The 16,783-nt window shown below is 42.7% G+C and overlaps 1 protein-coding gene across 1 annotated transcript in view; it reads left to right on the top strand.

The window, feature by feature from the left end:
• The window catches only part of LOC141085942 (multidrug and toxin extrusion protein 1-like), a 159,634-nt gene that overhangs the window by 46,644 nt on the left and 96,207 nt on the right, over positions 1-16,783 (top strand). The window contains exons 2-5 of the mRNA XM_073571613.1: positions 3,584-3,685; positions 12,665-12,733; positions 13,171-13,319; positions 15,472-15,514. Of these exons, the coding sequence (XP_073427714.1) occupies positions 3,584-3,685; positions 12,665-12,733; positions 13,171-13,319; positions 15,472-15,514 (363 nt within the window). The remainder of the gene's footprint in view (positions 1-3,583; positions 3,686-12,664; positions 12,734-13,170; positions 13,320-15,471; positions 15,515-16,783) is intronic.

Here is a 16,783-nt window from a genome sequence, read left to right as displayed (position 1 = left end):
AGGGGTCCTAAATTATTTGTCCAGAGTAACAACAGATGATGGTGAGGAGGCCTATGCACGTAGCCTCACCCTTTATCTCCGTGCCCTTACCCGTGAGGTCAGGCTCCGTATTAGGGGATGTATTCAGATCCTGCTTGATGCAAGCACCCCTCCCCCAATACCCCATATGAGGTTTTTGAATTTCTGGAGAGGTGGCAGCTCTCACCACGAAATTTAATGCGCATGAGACCTTCTACACAGATGCTTGCTCAAGCAGGGTCTGAACAGCACCTAATACGTGGGCCAACACCTCAACCCCTTCCTCCCCCTACCCAACCGTCTATACCGCAGCACCAAATGTCTTCCTCAAGCCAACCCCACCAATATGGCCACTTGTACCCACCCAGTGTTGGAGGCTGGTCCCAACCTGGTTGGGGACGATCTGGCTATCTTGGTGGGTATGAGCCACGGGCCTACCACAGCCAACAAGAAGCCCCTCACCATCATCAGTACTCTGGCCAGTATCCCCAACAGTCCCAGGAGGCTGGACAATTCCAGCATCATGTGCACCAGTATGGCCCCACCCAGGGCGATGTTGGCCACAATGTCCAGCAGCACCCACAGGCTGTTGATCCACGTTCCCCTTCCCCAACATATGAGGATTTATGATTCTGATGGTTGGAGATGTCCAGTCAGATGTAACTGGTGCTCCTAATCTAAATGCAAAAGCAGGTGTTCTCCTTCACCAACATTTATAACATAATGTAACATTCACATTTTTAAATAATGTTTTCCAAACATATGAAACAATCCATCATGACAGGCAACGCTACCTCACGCCTTTCAGACAGATATTACATGTGTGTAGAAAAGAGAATCTTTAAATGCGCTATGCTGTAAACTGAAAGGATGAAAATACACTACTCACTTGCAAACGCATAGGAAAGGCGTGCTCGCCTTAGTTAAGTAGTCACCTTTTTTGTTAGCAATCTCTAGGACAAAATTTCTAGGCGACAAGCATTCAGAATAACCCGCTTTCTCTATGTATTAACAAGTGAGTTTTGTATTTTCATCCTTTCCGGTATAGCATGCTTAAATATTGTCTGGTGTACAGACAGGTAATATCTGTGTGAAAGCTGTGAGGTAGCCTTGCCTGTCATGGTGAAATCTTTCTATGTTTGGCTAACATTATGTGGAAATGTGAGTGTTATCTCGTTGCCTTTATTTTGGTGATGGAGCTCACCTTTTGTTGGCAAATCTAGGTTAATCTAGTGATGCAGCAATGTTTTTTTGGCCTAATGTTTGTGGCTGTTTTGTTCTGTTATGTTCATTTTACAACAAGTTAAAGAAGGCACAAAGGGTCATTTTGGCCATTGCCAAATTTGTGTTATGGCAAAATTATGTTTGCCTTTAAGCGAAAAAAAAAAAAAGGACAAAACTAAATATTTGTCTACTCTACTTAACGTCTCTGTGTGATTTTTCACAATCCCTCACAACATACTAACAGACACCAACCAATGCACTGAAACACTCATAGAATCATAAAGGCTTGAGTAATATATATTTTGACACACTTAAAGCAACAAATTATAACATAGACGCAGCATGCTCTTGCCAAGAAGTTTCCCCCTCAGGTGAGATAAAGTAATTAGTGAAAATATCACGCACTTTGAGGCCAGAGAGCGGTCTACGTTGAGGGTTCATAGGTGGTCTCACCCTGCGCACATTGTCCGGCCTATGCACAACACCATCAGAGGAGGAGCAGTCATGTATCCTGGTGAAGTTATGCAGAACAACACAGGCTTTCACAACTTCATTCACATTTTGCTCACTCAACTGAATGGCAGACTGGAGTACTCGCCATTTGGCAGAAAGAATCCCAAAGGAACACTCCACCAGTCGCCTAGCACGTGATAGGCGCAAGTTAAAAATTCTGCTCCTGTGGTCAAGGTTGCGCCAGGGATATGGCCTCATGACATTGCGTGATAACTGAAAGGCCTCATCTGCCACAAGGACATAAGGGACCGATTGTTCGGGGGAGCCTGGTAGCTGGTGTGGTGGGGGTAGATCCAACTGGTTGGTGCGTAGCCGCCGAGCCATTATGGAAGTATTGAAGACTCTAGAGTCTCCTGTCCTTCCATAGGCCCCAATGTCAACAATTATAAACTTGTATTGAGGGTCTACCAGAGACAACAATACAACAGAAAAGTATTGTTTATAATTGAAGAATTGGGAGCCTGAGTTCAGCGGCTTACGCACCCTGATATGTTTGCCATCCAGGGCCCCAATACAATTTGGAAACTGGCAGTCCTCCTCAAACTCCCTTGATATCCTTAACCAGTCTTCCATCCTGGGCTCGGGCATGACCACTTGATGGAGTCTTGTCCAGATTTGTGCACATGTAGACCTCACTATGCCTGAAATGGTGGATTTTCCTATGAGAAACTCATGGTGGAGGGCGGCATAAGACAGGCCAGTGGACAGGAAGCTGTAGAACAACAGAAGTAGTAAAGTTTAGAATGGCTAAAGTAAAAAAAAATCATTTACATGCCGACCAAACTTGTTAGGAAATGAGAGAGAACAACACACACATATTTGGTGGCACAATGACTAAGTGATATGCTGGACATATTAGATGTAACATTCTGCTGTGTCAGGTGATTCATATTTGGAGTAAGATGATGGCATTCAACTTTGTCCAAGAAGGGCAAAAAACATAATTTAGCACACACATTAGGAATAGAGAGAATGTGGTTGTGTAGTACATACCGTATTGTGAGTAGAAGTCGCTCCTCTGCAGATATGGCTTTGCGCATCCTTGTATCCTGAAAGGTTATCCCAGGGCACACTGTCTCCAAGAGTCGATCAAATGTGGCAATGCTCATGCGACAGTACTGGTAAAATTTCTCAGGATGCTCCCGCAGAGAAGAATAGAGGCGGTGAAAATGACCTCTTGTGAGTCGTTGCCTCAAAAGTGGATGGACCCACATGCGTCTCCTCCTCCGCGGATCCACTATCACAGGATATGGTTGCCCAAAGCGCCGTGACAAAAGCCAGCTAAAGAGAACCTGCTCAGTTGTATTGAATCGCAGACCCTCTGACATGCTGCACAAAGAACACCAACACACCTCGTGAAAGCAAGCTCACAAATGGACAGAATGTAGGCAGCCACCTGTTTCTGAGTGTCTAAATAGGGTGCAGGCTAATGATTTAAATTGTTTGCAGGCCTCAAAACCGTTAAATGTCCATTTTGCAAGGCTGCGAGAAAATCTCGCCATACGGATTGCATACGGATGCCACACGGATTACATACGGATGCACACATGCGCAAAATACGCGACCTCACCCTGCTTACGGATGACCTACGGACCACTATTTAGTGGTCATTCATCCGTATTACGCAAGTAAACTACGGACCGTATTTTGCGCAGGTTAGTGTGACTCCAGCCTTAGAATAAAATTGGCCCGAGTGCGATCTGACATTTTGTCGGATCGCGCTCGGACAGAAATTACGGTGGTGTGAGCAAGCTCTTAATAACATTATTCAGTATATCAATGTATTTTTAAATGCAAGTGCATTCAGCTTATCTCTGTCTTGAAACAGATTGTCTCCCAGGTTCTGTGTTTCATGATCAATATTGTGAGCTCCATATACTGTGGCCACCTGGGCAAAGAAGAACTTGATGCAGTAACACTAGCCAATGCAGTAAGTTAATACTATAAAACTACAGTAGTGATTTTGAGGTTACACATTTAGGCTATGTTCACACATTTCATTTTCACTTTGTTTTTTTAATACAAAGTAAAAGCTACTTTTTTGAGTGTCAGAATAAGTTATGGTATTTCAGAAATTTTTCAACATTCTTTTTTTTTTTTAATCTGACTGAATTGGAAAACTGCTGCTTTTTTTTTTTTTTTTAAATCTGCAGCATATAATTTTTTTCAGCATTTTTGCAGCATTTTTTACCCAAAGAAAGCAATGAATAAAAAAAAGCCATCAAAACCTGCAGTTTTTTAACTGCCAAGGCAAAAGGTTTTGGCTGCAGAAAAAGCAGAAAAAGCAGAAAAAAGTAACGTGTGAACATAGCCTAGTTATTTGTTGAAACAGACCAATCTTGTAGATTACATCTGTAGTAATCATTCCTAAAATGCTTCCCTTTTATTCTTTATTATTGAGTTGTCTTTAATATATTTGTTTCTATGCTACAATTATTGTGCTTGTCAGATAGATGTTTTAGGCATGTCAAATCAGTTTTTTGGCTGATAAGACATATTTCAATCAAGATGAAAAATACTATTTATATAGCAATTTTGGCTTATTGGACAGAAACTGGTTAGATATCTGTATGTGTACGTACTCCAATTGCATGTTTATACAGGCAGACCGCACTTAATGATATGCACTAAACCAGGGTTCCCCAACTCCAGTCCTCAAGACCCACCAACAGATCATATTTTCAGGTTTTCCTTTGTATTGCACAGGTGAAGGCATTATCACCTGGGCAATACTAAGGAAATCCTGAAAACATGATCTGTTGGTGGGTCTTGAGGACTGGAGTTGGGGAACCCTGCACTAAACAATGTATCATAACAAAGACCAAACAACCACAATCAATTATCCTAAAATTATTTAAAGTACAATTTTGCTCTTACTGACTATAACAAAGGTAGAGGAGCATGGAGAGGGGGGGGGGGGAAACATGCACATACAAGAATCAGGGTGCAAATGCTGAAAGGGTATACAGCATATTATCGTGTGTCACTCGCATTGTAAACATTATGTACAGTTGTGGCCAAAAGTATTGACACCCCTGCAATTCTGTCAGATAATACTCAGTTTCTTCCTGAAAATGATCGCAAACACAAATTCTTTGGTATTATTATCTTCATTTAATTTGTCTTAAATGAAAAAACACAAAAGAGAATGAAGCAAAAAGCAAAACATTGATCATTTCACACAAAACTCCAAAAATGGGCCAGACAAAATTATTGGCACCCTCAGCCTAATACTTGGTTGCACAACCTTTAGCCAAAATAACTGCGACCAACCGCTTCCGGTAACCATCAATGAGTTTCTTACAATGCTCTGCTGGAATTTTAGACCATTCTTCTTTGGCAAACTGCTCCAGGTCCCTGATATTTGAAGGGTGCCTTCTCCAAACTGCCATTTTTAGATCTCTCCACAGGTGTTCTATGGGATTCAGGTCTGAACTCATTGCTGGCCACCTTAGAAGTCTCCAGTGCTTTCTCTCAAACCATTTTCTAGTGCTTTTTGAAGTATGTTATGGGTCATTGTCCTGCTGGAAGACCCATGACCTCTGAGGGAGACCCATCTTTCTCACACTGGGCCCTACATTATGCTGCTAAATTTGTTGGTAGTCTTCAGACATCATAATGCCATGCAAACGGTCAAGCAGTCCGGTGCCAGAGGCAGCAAAGCAACCCCATAACATCAGGGAACCTCCGCCATGTTTGACTGTAGGGACCGTGTTCTTTTCTTTGAATGCCTCTTTTTTTCTCCTGTAAACTCTATGTTGATGCCTTTGCCCAAAAAGCTCTACTATTGTCTCATCTGACCAGAGAACATTCTTCCAAAATGTTTTAGGCTTTTTCAGGTAAGTTTTAGCAAACTCCAGCCTGGCTTTTTTATGTCTTGGGGTAAGAAGTGGGGTCTTCCTGGGTCTCCTACCATACAGTCCCTTTTCATTCAGATGCCGACGGATAGTACGGGTTGACACTGTTGTACCCTCGGACTGCAGGGCAGCTTGAACTTGTTTGGATGTTAGTCGAGATTCTTTATCCAACATCCGCACAATCTTGCGTTGAAATCTCTTGTCAATTTTTCTTTTCCGTCCAAATCTAGGGAGGTTAGCCACAGTGCCATGGGCTTTAAACTTCTTGATGACACTGCACACGGTAGACACAGGAACATTCAGGTCTTTGGAGATGGACTTGTAGCCTTGAGATTGCTCATGCTTCCTCACAATTTGGTTTCTCAAATCCTCAGACAGTTCTTTGGTTTTCTTTCTTTTCTCCATGCTCAATGTGGTACACACAAGGACACAGGACAGAGGTTGAGTCAACTTTAACCCCTTCACTACCAAGGGTGGTTTGCACGTTAACTACCGGGCCAATTTTTACAATTCTGACCACTGTCCCTTTATGAGGTAATAACTCTGAAACGCTTCCATGGATCCCGGTGATTCTGACATTGTTTTCTCGTGACATATTGTACTTCATGTTAGTGGTAAAATTTCATTCATATAACTTGCGTTTATTTGTGAGAAAAAAGGAAATTTGGCGAAAATTTTGAAAATTCCGCAATTTTCCAACTTTGAATTTTTATGCCCTTAAATCACAGAGGTATGGCACACAAAAAAGTTAATAAGTAACATTTGCCACATGTTTACTTTACATCAGCACAATTTTGGAACCAAAATTTTTATTTCTTAGTAAGATATAAGGTTTAAAAGTTGACCAGCGATCTCTCATTTTTGCAACACCATTTTATTTTTACGGACCACATCACATTTGAAGCCACTTTGAGGGGTCTATATGATAGAAAATACCCAAAAGTGACACCATTCTAAAAACTGCACCCCTTAAGGTGCTTAAAACCACATTCAAGGAGTTTATTAACCCTTCAGGTGCGTCACAGGAATTTTTTGAATATTTAAAAAAAATTAACATTTAACTTTTTTTCACAAAAAAAATTACTTCAGGTTCAATTTTTTTTATTTTACCAAGTGTAACAGGAGAAATTGGACTGCAAAAATTATTGTGCAATTTGTCCTGAGCACGCTGATATGTGGGGGGGAACCACTGTTTGGGCGCATGGCAGAGCTCAGAAGGGAAGGAGCGCCGTTTGACTTTTTCAATGCAAAATTGGCTGGAATTCTGATCGGACGCCATGTCGCGTTTGGAGAGCCCCTGATGTACCTAAACAGTGGAAACCCCCCACAAGTGACCCCATTTTTGAAACTAGACCCCCTAAGGAACTTATCTAGATATGTGGTGAGAACTTTGAACCCACAAGGGCTTCACAGAAGTTTATAATGTACAGCGGTACAATTAAAAAATCATATTTTTTCTACAAAATGATCTTTTCACCCCCAATTTTTATTTTCCTAAGGGTAACAGGACCCTAAAAGTTATTGTGCAATTTGTCCTGAGTACGCTGATACCCCATATGTGGGTGTAAATGACTATTTGGGCACATGGCAGAGCTCGGAAGGCAAGCAGCACCATTTGACTTTTTTGGCTGGAATTGAGATCGGACACCATGTCGCGTTTGGAAAGCCCCTGATGTACCAAAACAGTGGAAACCCCCCACAAATGACACCATTTTGGAAACTAGACCCCCCAAGGAACTTATCTAGATGTGTGGTGAGAACTTTGAACCCCCAAGTGCTTCACAGAAGTTTATAACGCCCAGGCGTGAAAATAACAACAAATTTTTTTTCCACAAAAATGATATTTTTGCCCCAAAATTTTTATTTTCCTAAGGGCAACAGGAGAAATAGGACCCCAAAAGTTGTTTTGCAAATTGTCCTGAGTAGGCTGATACCCCATATGAGGGGGTAAAACACTGTTTGGGTGCATGGCAGAGCTTGGAAGGGAAGGAGCACCATTTGACTTTTTCAACGCAGAATTGGCTGGAATTGAGATCAGACGCCATGTTGCGTTTGGAGAGCACCTGATTTGCGCAAATAGTGGAAACCCCCAATTCTAACCCTAGCCCTAACCCTAGCCCTAGCCCTAACCCTAACCCTAACCCTAGCCCTAACCCTAACCCTAACCCTAGCCCTGGCCCTAACCCTAATGGGAAAATGGAAATAAATACATTTTTTTAATTTTATTATTTTTCCCTAACCAAGGGGGTGATAACGGGGGGTTTGATTTACTATTTATGGCGGTTTTTATGTTTGGCAGCTGTCGCACGCTAAAAGACGCTTTTTATTGTAAAAATAGTTTTTGCATCACCACATATTGAGAGCTATAATTTTTCCATATTTTGACCCACCGAGTCATGTGAGGTCTTATTTTTTGCGGGATGAGTTGACGCTTTTATTGGTATCATGTTCGGGCATGTGACATTTTTTGATCGCTTTTTATTTCATTTTTTGAGACGCAGAATGAACAAAAACCAGCGTTTCATGAATTTCTTTTGGGTGGTGCGTTTACGCTGTTCCGGGTGCGGTAAAATTTATAAGGCGGTTTTATTCTTCGGGTCAGTACGGTTACAGCGATACCTCATTTAGGTCGTTTTTTTATGTTTTGGCGCTTTTATGCAATGAAATCAATTTTATATAAAAAATAATTATTTTTGCATCACTTTATTCTGCGAGCTATAACTTTTTTATTTTTTCGCTGATGATGCTGTATGGCGGCTCGTTTTTTGCGGGACAAGATGATGTTTTCAGCGGTACCATGGATATTTATATGCGTCTTTTTGATCGCGCGTTATTGCACTTTTTGTTTGGCGGTAGGATAATAAATCATTATTTTTTGCTTCGTTTTTTATTTTTATTTTTTAAGGGGTTCACTTAAGGGGTTAACTATTGGGACAGTTTTATAGGGCGGGTCGTTACGGACACGGCGATACCAAATATGTGTACTTTTATTGTTTTGGGTTTTTTTATTTCCAAAAAATGAATTTATTGGGGAATATTTTATTTTATTTTTTTAATTTATTTAGCGATTTTTTTAAAATTATTTTTACACTTTTTTTTTATTTTTTTTTAACTTTATTACAATGTCCCAGGGGGGACATAACTGTCCTGTGACAGATCGCTGATCTGTCACATCACAGATCACTGTGACAGATCAGCGATCTGTCACAGGCACTGCACAGGCTTCCTCATGCCTGCGCTTTGCAGGCACTGAGGAAGCCAGCTTCCTGCAGGCCCCCCGGAGGTCCCCGTCACCATATTGGATCCGGGGACCTGCAGGAAAGGAGCCCCCCCCCCCCGCCCTCCCTGCCGATGCTTCTCTTTAACCCCCGGTACACCGCGATCGTGTTTGATCGCGGTGTGCAAGGGGTTAACGTGTCGGGGGCGGTCCGTGACCGTCCCTGACACATTGTGCCGGGTGTCAGCTATGATAATTAGCTGACACTCGGCCGCGATCAGCGGCGCTCACCACGTGGGCGCCGCTGATCGCGATTACGTAATATTCCGTCCATGGTAATTAGGTCCATGGTCACATGGACGGAATATTACGTCAATTGTAGGTAAGGGGTTAATCCATGTCAGCTGGCTGCAAGTGTAATTTAGTTATTGCCAACACCTGTTAGGTGCCACAGGTAAGTTACAGGTGCTGTTAATTACACAAATTAGAGAAGCATCACATGATTTTTCGAACAGTGCAAATACTTTTGTCCACCCTCTTTTTTATGTTTGGTGTGGAATTATATCCAATTTGGCTTTAGGACAATTCTTTTTGTGTTTTTTTCATTTAAGACAAATTAAATGAAGATAATAATACCAAAGAATTTGTGTTTGCAATCATTTTCAGGAAGAAACTGAGTATTATCTGACAGAATTACAGGGGTGTCAATACTTTTGGCCACAACTGTAACCCATCATTATTGCACATTCTCTAATGGCCTAATAGAAAGCAGTAACAGGCATCACATATATCAGTGTATACAAAACATCATTATTTGTCAGCAATATTATACCTGGTAAGATGGCCTGGGAAAATACCGCTAGTGCGCCCTCCCCGATGCGTGTTTCGGCTGGCAAAGCCTGTAAGCCTTTGTCAAGGGGACCGCAAGCAAGAATTGAAAGACTGTTGTCTGGCTACAAAAAGCATTTACAAGCTGTGATACTTGCAAAAGGGAGTGCTACTAGGTACTAAGCATGCAGGGTGCCCAAACTCATGCATCGGCCCATGTTCCTTTTTGTAATTTTTAAAATGGAAAAGATGAAAATATTTTTTGACCAGGGGGGCCCAAACTTTTTCATGCCACTGTAGTTTAATTTGAGTTTTGGACAGACTCCTATTAAAGGGAAGCTATCATTAGAATCTATCATGAGAAAATAATCTATTGTTTAAATCAGATTTTGTGTTACATTGTTTTTCAGTTTTGGCATTTTATATTTCATAACAATCTGTATTAAAATTAAAGAAAAGAAATCTTGCAATTTTAACATTAGCCTTTGTTGCTCTTAGACTTTAACTTCCTGTTGTTTCAGGAAACAATACATGCACATTAGCAACAATGAATAGACTCTGACCCTATCCTTTGTATTAAAGCATCTAATCAACATGTGAAAAGGTCATTGTAAAGGTTCGGGTGTGGATTTGCCTATTAGTGGTGAGCTGTGTGGCTCTTTGTAATGAGCTGGATCATTTGGCTCCACTCATTGAAAAATGTATGCCCTTTTAAATTTCAAAAGGATCCCTATTAAATGTGTTCACATCCTGATGCAACCAAATGCCAGGCCACCTATAACCAGCATTTTTCAGGCCGGTGAGTGGGATTTTGTCCTCATCAGCAGTTGGATTGTATTATTTCATGACCCCCAAATTATTACGCACCTGTCCCGCCTCCTTCCCCTATGGCCACCGCCCTTTTGCCGGTAACCCAGTGTGCCTCCATGTCATCATATCCCTAGTCCTTAACCAATTTGGACACAGCCCTGTTTCAGAGCATTAAACCAGAACTGTTTCCTACAGACGTGTATTTGAACTCTGACTTTATCCAAGTCATCGGTTCCTGTTGTCTCCTCAGACTTCTGTGAACTTTTCATCATTCCTACAGGTAAACTCATTCCCTGCTGGATGCTTCTTGAAGTAGTCTGTTTGAAATACCTGCACCTGCTTCCATTTAACCCACTACCTGCTGTGAATATTCTGAACTGTAGACTGTTTGCATACCTACACCCGTGTGCCTGCTTCAGACCTGCCATCTCCTTACTTCTGTCATTCAGATTGTGTAGCTTCTAGTGTGTCCTGCATTGCCAGTTTGTCAGTTTGCATTTCCAACTTTCTGAGTAGAGTTGAGCGAATTTCTTCGGTTCCCCGTTTCTACGGCAAGCTATAGCGCTTGCTGAATAAGCTGGAGAAGGAATCCGGTTTCCTGGATCACGACGACTGAACAGCTGATCGCTGCCGCAGCTGCATGTGTCGCAGCTGTGTCACAACACATGCATGGAGAGCCCAACACACGGACTCTCCATGGATGTGCTGCGACTGTGACACAGCTGCGACACATGCAGCTGCGGCAGCGATCAGCTGTTCAGTCGTCGTGATCCAGGAAGCCGGATTCCCTCTCCAGCTTATTCAACACGCGCTATAGCTTGCCAAATAAGCGGGGAACCAAAGACATTAGCTCAACTCTATTTCCGAGTCCTCATCCTACCATGTGCTTACAGGCTGCTGTGCCAATGCTCGGTATCCATGTGTCTGCTCTGACTTGCAGCTTCCTTGATCAACCTCACTAGGTGAGCCTTACATCCAGGTGGCTCTTGGGTGCAGGCTCCCATAGTTCGCATAAAGGAAATGGCCCATTGTGAATTGTCATTGGTGTATCCTCTATTGTTAGCTGTGTTTAGAGGTGTTACCTGTCCCTGTAATCCGGCCTCTACTGATAAAAAACTGCCATAAATTCTTCCTCAAAAGACATAAAGGATTAACAAAAAGCCCCAGTGGCCAGTGTGAAAATTGCAAGATTATTATTTTTTTTAATAAAGATTATGCTATAAAAAAAAACTCTGCCAACATTTTTTTAATTACATGTTACACAAAAAACCTGATTAGGTAATTTTCTGAAGAGACTTTAAACTCCCTCTCTCACCTTTGTTGCACTAAAGGCCCCGTTACATTTAGCAAGGCACCAGCGATCCCGACAACGATATGACCCGGTCAGGATCTCTGGTGCATCGCTAAATGGTCGCTAGTGAGCTGCCACACAGGCAGATCTCACGAGCGATGCAGCAGCGGTCGGCGGTCGATACTTACCTGTCAGACACGGCAATGATGACATTTTCCGCCCGCGTCCATGGCTCGCTCATCAGCGCCAGCAGGAAGCCGACGACGAGAAAACGGCCCAGGACGTTCTCGCGTGATCACCAGCGGGGGGGGGGGGCCGTTGGAGGTGAGTGTCACATGTAGCGATTTCGCTAGTGATATCGCTGCTGCGTCACAAAATCGGTGACGCTTTAGCGATATCGCTATGTGTAAAAGGCCCTTAACAATCATGCTGCTGCAAGAAATGGCAAATAATGAAATGAATTCTATGATTCTTAAATGCCATCAATATACACTGCAACAATAATAAACTGTACATTACCTACTGTAAATAGCAATACCGCATAATGCCAAGTAATTACGACTATCCTGCTCCCAAGTTACAACTTTATGGTACAAAACAAAAATCTAATAGCGCTATCTGAAGTCAGTATTACGGTACTAATAATATTAAGATGTGTCGTCATCACACATGTCTCTGGCACCAGGCGATCTGAGGTGCCACCTTCAGCAGAAGCATCAGATGTGCCGTCGGATGAAGCGATTTCATTATTGATATGAATTATTATAAATTATTATATAGTATAGCTAGGCTATGATTCATCCAAGTGATTACAATGTTTTTACATGACTTACCGTAGCATAGGGTGTGTGGACCTCTCCCTCATCATTCCATACAAATAGAATTGCCTCTGTTCTTTGATTGTAGGTTATTTCAGTCACTGGCCTTTCAGTAGGACTTGGCTTATCTTCAGCATGTGATACGCTCATATCACAGGTATGTTGTTCAAAGGCTACTTCAGTGGGCTCCACACATGGTGGATATTGAATTTCTGTACTATTTCATCAAAGTCTACATAACGTGCCCAGCAGGTAAATGTTTCTTTGGTGGGTTTGGGAAGTGATGGCTTGCCGTTGAGGCTGGTTCCTAAATGTGCCATGGATATATGCCAACTGAGATGTACCACAGCTTAATAGGATTAAAGAATAAAAAGTAATTAAAGAGGCTATAAGCTTTCAGTAAATCTTGGTACCCATTCATAGTTTGCTTAAAAAAAACCTGTCCATTATTCACCATCCCTGGGTCCAGTGCTGAGTCTTCGCTGCTGGTATCTGGTGTTAGCTGCATCGTTGACATCATGTCAATAGTATTTGAACATATAATATAAATGTGTTGATTGTACTTTTTTATGACAACTTTTATATTTTCTTTAGATATTTGGAGGTACAAATCTAAAATTAATTGGCATTGTGCTTCAACGTGGGATCCTCATACTACTGCTGGCTTGCTTTCCTTGCTGGGCACTTTTTATAAATACTGAAAATATTCTACTACTCTTCAGACAAGACCCGAAGGTGGCCCGGTATACTATCAAATTGTGATTTACATTTGTATTGGTAAAAACCTTTCTTAAAAGGAACCTGTCACACAATTTATGCTGCCCAAACCACAGGTCTCAAGCAGGCTGAACGATTGCAGCCAGGTAGATTTCGGTCTGGAATACTAGAGCGTTGCAGAGAAAATATACTAAGAAGATCCAGCCGGGGGTGGTACCGGGCGAGTCTTATCTCTAGCTCCGGATGATTGACAAACGAAATCATGCTGCTAGGCTCTGATTCATACTGCCGTGTGTGACATCGGCGGTCGTGCCCGCCGATGCCCCATCAGCGGCGGCAGCCGCCGCAGCCCCTCCTCATCTGCACGCCACCGTCCGTGCACGCGTCTGTCCTGCCTTCCCTCCTGCTGCACGCACTGGCCTTAGGTTGCGGGCGCGCGCCCGTCCGTCCTCGGCGTCTGGCCGTGGGCGGCGCTGAGGAGCCGGGCTTGAGGAGCTCTTCCGGGCACTAAGGTACTTCAGGCGTCCTCCCTAGGAGGAGGGCGCCTGGTGATTGTGTGGATCTCCCGCACTGTCCTGGCCGCACTCCTACTTTCTTGTCCTACTTCTTTGTGCTCGCCGCTGCATCAATTCCTGTGTTGTGTCCGTCCCTCCTCCTTGCCTCGGTTCCCCTGGTCCGTTCTGTCCTCCCTGTCTGTCCCTGCCTGTTGGTATTCTTCCCCGGTCTGTTCCCTGCCCTCCTGCTCTCCCTGTCTACTCCAGTCTGGATTCTCTTGCTTAATTCCCCCTAAGGTTTCCTCGCCTGTCCGTCTCCCCGCTGTGCCTCGCCCCGTCGCCCCACGGGCTTTTCTGCTGGGTTCCTCCTTCCTCTGATTCTTCCACCTAGGTACCCTTGTCTTTGTCCGTAGTTCCTTGTCCTGCCTCGAGCCTGGCTTCTCCCTGAGCCGTCCCTCTTGGTACTGGCTGTCGCGGTTCTGACCCCTGTGGTCTTGCCCCTAACGATCCCTGTTTAGGGGTTGGTCATCACCTGGCACGCTTGGCCCAGGGGCTCCAGATCCGCGACCCAGAGGGTCCACTCTCGGACGTAGTTTGCTCCTGAGCGTCACACCGTGGTTTGGGCAGCATGAATCAGCTGAGAGTTTCCCTTTAAATACATAAGTAGCAATATGCATAAAAGTGTAACTAAGACTTGCGTTTATTAATGATACATTTTGGACATGTGTCTGTATTTGCAAAAATCCTGAGCAATCTTTGAAGAATATGGAAAACAGTATTGTTATATGACTGCTATGTGACCACCAGCGACAGGAGGCTGATGATGAACTGCTTCTATTGCTTAGTGTGACTCTGCCATAAAGCTGCCACTAGAGACGGTCATTATATGCAATTTTATACAGTTCCCATTACAGGAAATCTGTCAGCAGGATTGTGCTAGTTAATCTGAGAGCAGCATAATGTAGGGGCAGAGACCCCGATTCCAGTGATATGTCAGGTATTAGGCTGTGTACTGTAGTTTCAATACAATCAGTGTTTTTATAAGGAGATTATCATTAGAAGACTAGGTCTCACATGCAGGCAAGTCAGGCTAATCTGTGTAACCGCGCCCCCAACACTGCTTGGCAGCTTGCTGACATTGCGCAATGTACACAATAATCTGCCGATCAGGGGTGTTGGCGGGATTCTACACAGCTGAGCATTTCGCACCATTGCTACATTTAAAATAGAGGTTGCATGAAACTGCAATAAGCAATCCAGTAAGTGATACATTGCTGGAATCAGACTTTCTGTCTCTACATTATGCTGCTCTCAGAGTCCATAGCAAAAAAAACCTGCTGACCAATTTCCTTTAAGTTCAAAGCTAGTTGTCTAAACCAAAATGCAGGTAGGTACCCCTAGTGGCGTCTGCAAGCTTGCAAAAAACCGAGCTCCCATATACCAATAGGTTATGAAATTAAAAATATTGGTAGTTTTGCTCTTGGTGCTTGTAAATTCTGTGTACACTCCTTATTTGTAAGTAAGCAGATTCATAGATATGTTGAAAAAAGCTCTAAGTAAATGATAAAGCCAACACAGGTGAAGCGATAGAGGTCATATAATGCATTGTAGGAATTAATGGGCATTTTACCAAGTAATATTCATCTGAGATTATTAATAGATTTCATGTTCATTTCTATTCCAGTCTGGCAGAGGAATATGTTCTGGTTTTTATTCCTGCTCTTCCAGTAAGTGTTTTTCTACTTGTACATGGAAAGGAATATCTAAGGCCTGGGGTACACTTATGTCAGAGTCTCTGTTTGGTCAATTTTTCCAGGAAAAATTACAGCCCTCTATGCTATTTTTCCGAGTAAAATGGAGGCTACCTGAATGAAAACCAGATGGGCCCCATTACAGATAATGAGGTTCGCCTGGCACCGATTGTGTCTATCAAAGAATGGGGCCGTTTCTTGCAGGAGTTCTGCTATCTGTCCGTATAACAGAACTCCACACGCCCGTGTGATCCTAGCCTTATGTTTACTTCTCGGCTGGGAAATTGCTATGTTTAACTTATTAACATAAATAACAGAAATTAACGAAGCTTAGCATTTCATTGTAGCATATGTACATTGTAGCAAATATGTAGGTAGCAACATGAACGTTTTAAACAGGGAAAAAAGGGGAGTACACGTCCAATATCATAAAAATAAACAAGATTTATTAAACATGTAGTACTGACAATTACATAATGACAAAAGATATATGAAGGATCAGATAGTATCTGCTGCTTGTTAGTCCTAAGAATTATCAAAATAAAGTGCTTAGTGCTTGTAACAAATATGGGCCATACTTGAAGGATATAAAAGTAAAAGAGATCCTAACAGGTGCGCATCCTGAAAAAATCACTATCCCAAGCCTAGTGCTTACCCATATTGAACTCTGCCAAGGACCACAAGCAGCGCCGCCACCGACGCGCGTTTCGCCTCTTTTTCAAGGCACCTTGAAAAAGAGGCGAAACGCGCGTCGGTGGCGGCGCTGCTTGTGGTCCTTGGCAGAGTTCAATATGGGTAAGCACTAGGCTTGGGATAGTGATTTTTTCAGGATGCGCACCTGTTAGGATCTCTTTTACTTTTATATCCTTCAAGTATGGCCCATATTTGTTACAAGCACTAAGCACTTTATTTTGATAATTCTTAGGACTAACAAGCAGCAGATACTATCTGATCCTTCATATATCTTTTGTCATTATGTAATTGTCAGTACTACATGTTTAATAAATCTTGTTTATTTTTATGATATTGGACGTGTACTCCCCTTTTTTCCCTGTTTAATATGTTATGCTGGAGTGTCCATTCCCCATTGAGTCGGCACTACCAAGTGGGCGACTCCTTTGGGATATATATTTGGTTCCGTATGGTTTTGTTTTATATAGCAACATGAACGTTGTAGCATATTCATTGTAGCATATAAGGTTGTGAATTGTAATAATCACCTTTGCAGGTTAACGATGCAACTAT

Source organism: Dendrobates tinctorius, unplaced genomic scaffold, assembly GCF_039654945.1.
Source record: "Dendrobates tinctorius isolate UK_male_01 unplaced genomic scaffold, ASM3965494v1 ptg000007l, whole genome shotgun sequence".
Lineage (NCBI taxonomy): Eukaryota > Metazoa > Chordata > Amphibia > Anura > Dendrobatidae > Dendrobates > Dendrobates tinctorius.
Note: the sequence above shows the minus strand (reverse complement) of the source record. Positions and strands in the feature narration are given on the sequence as shown.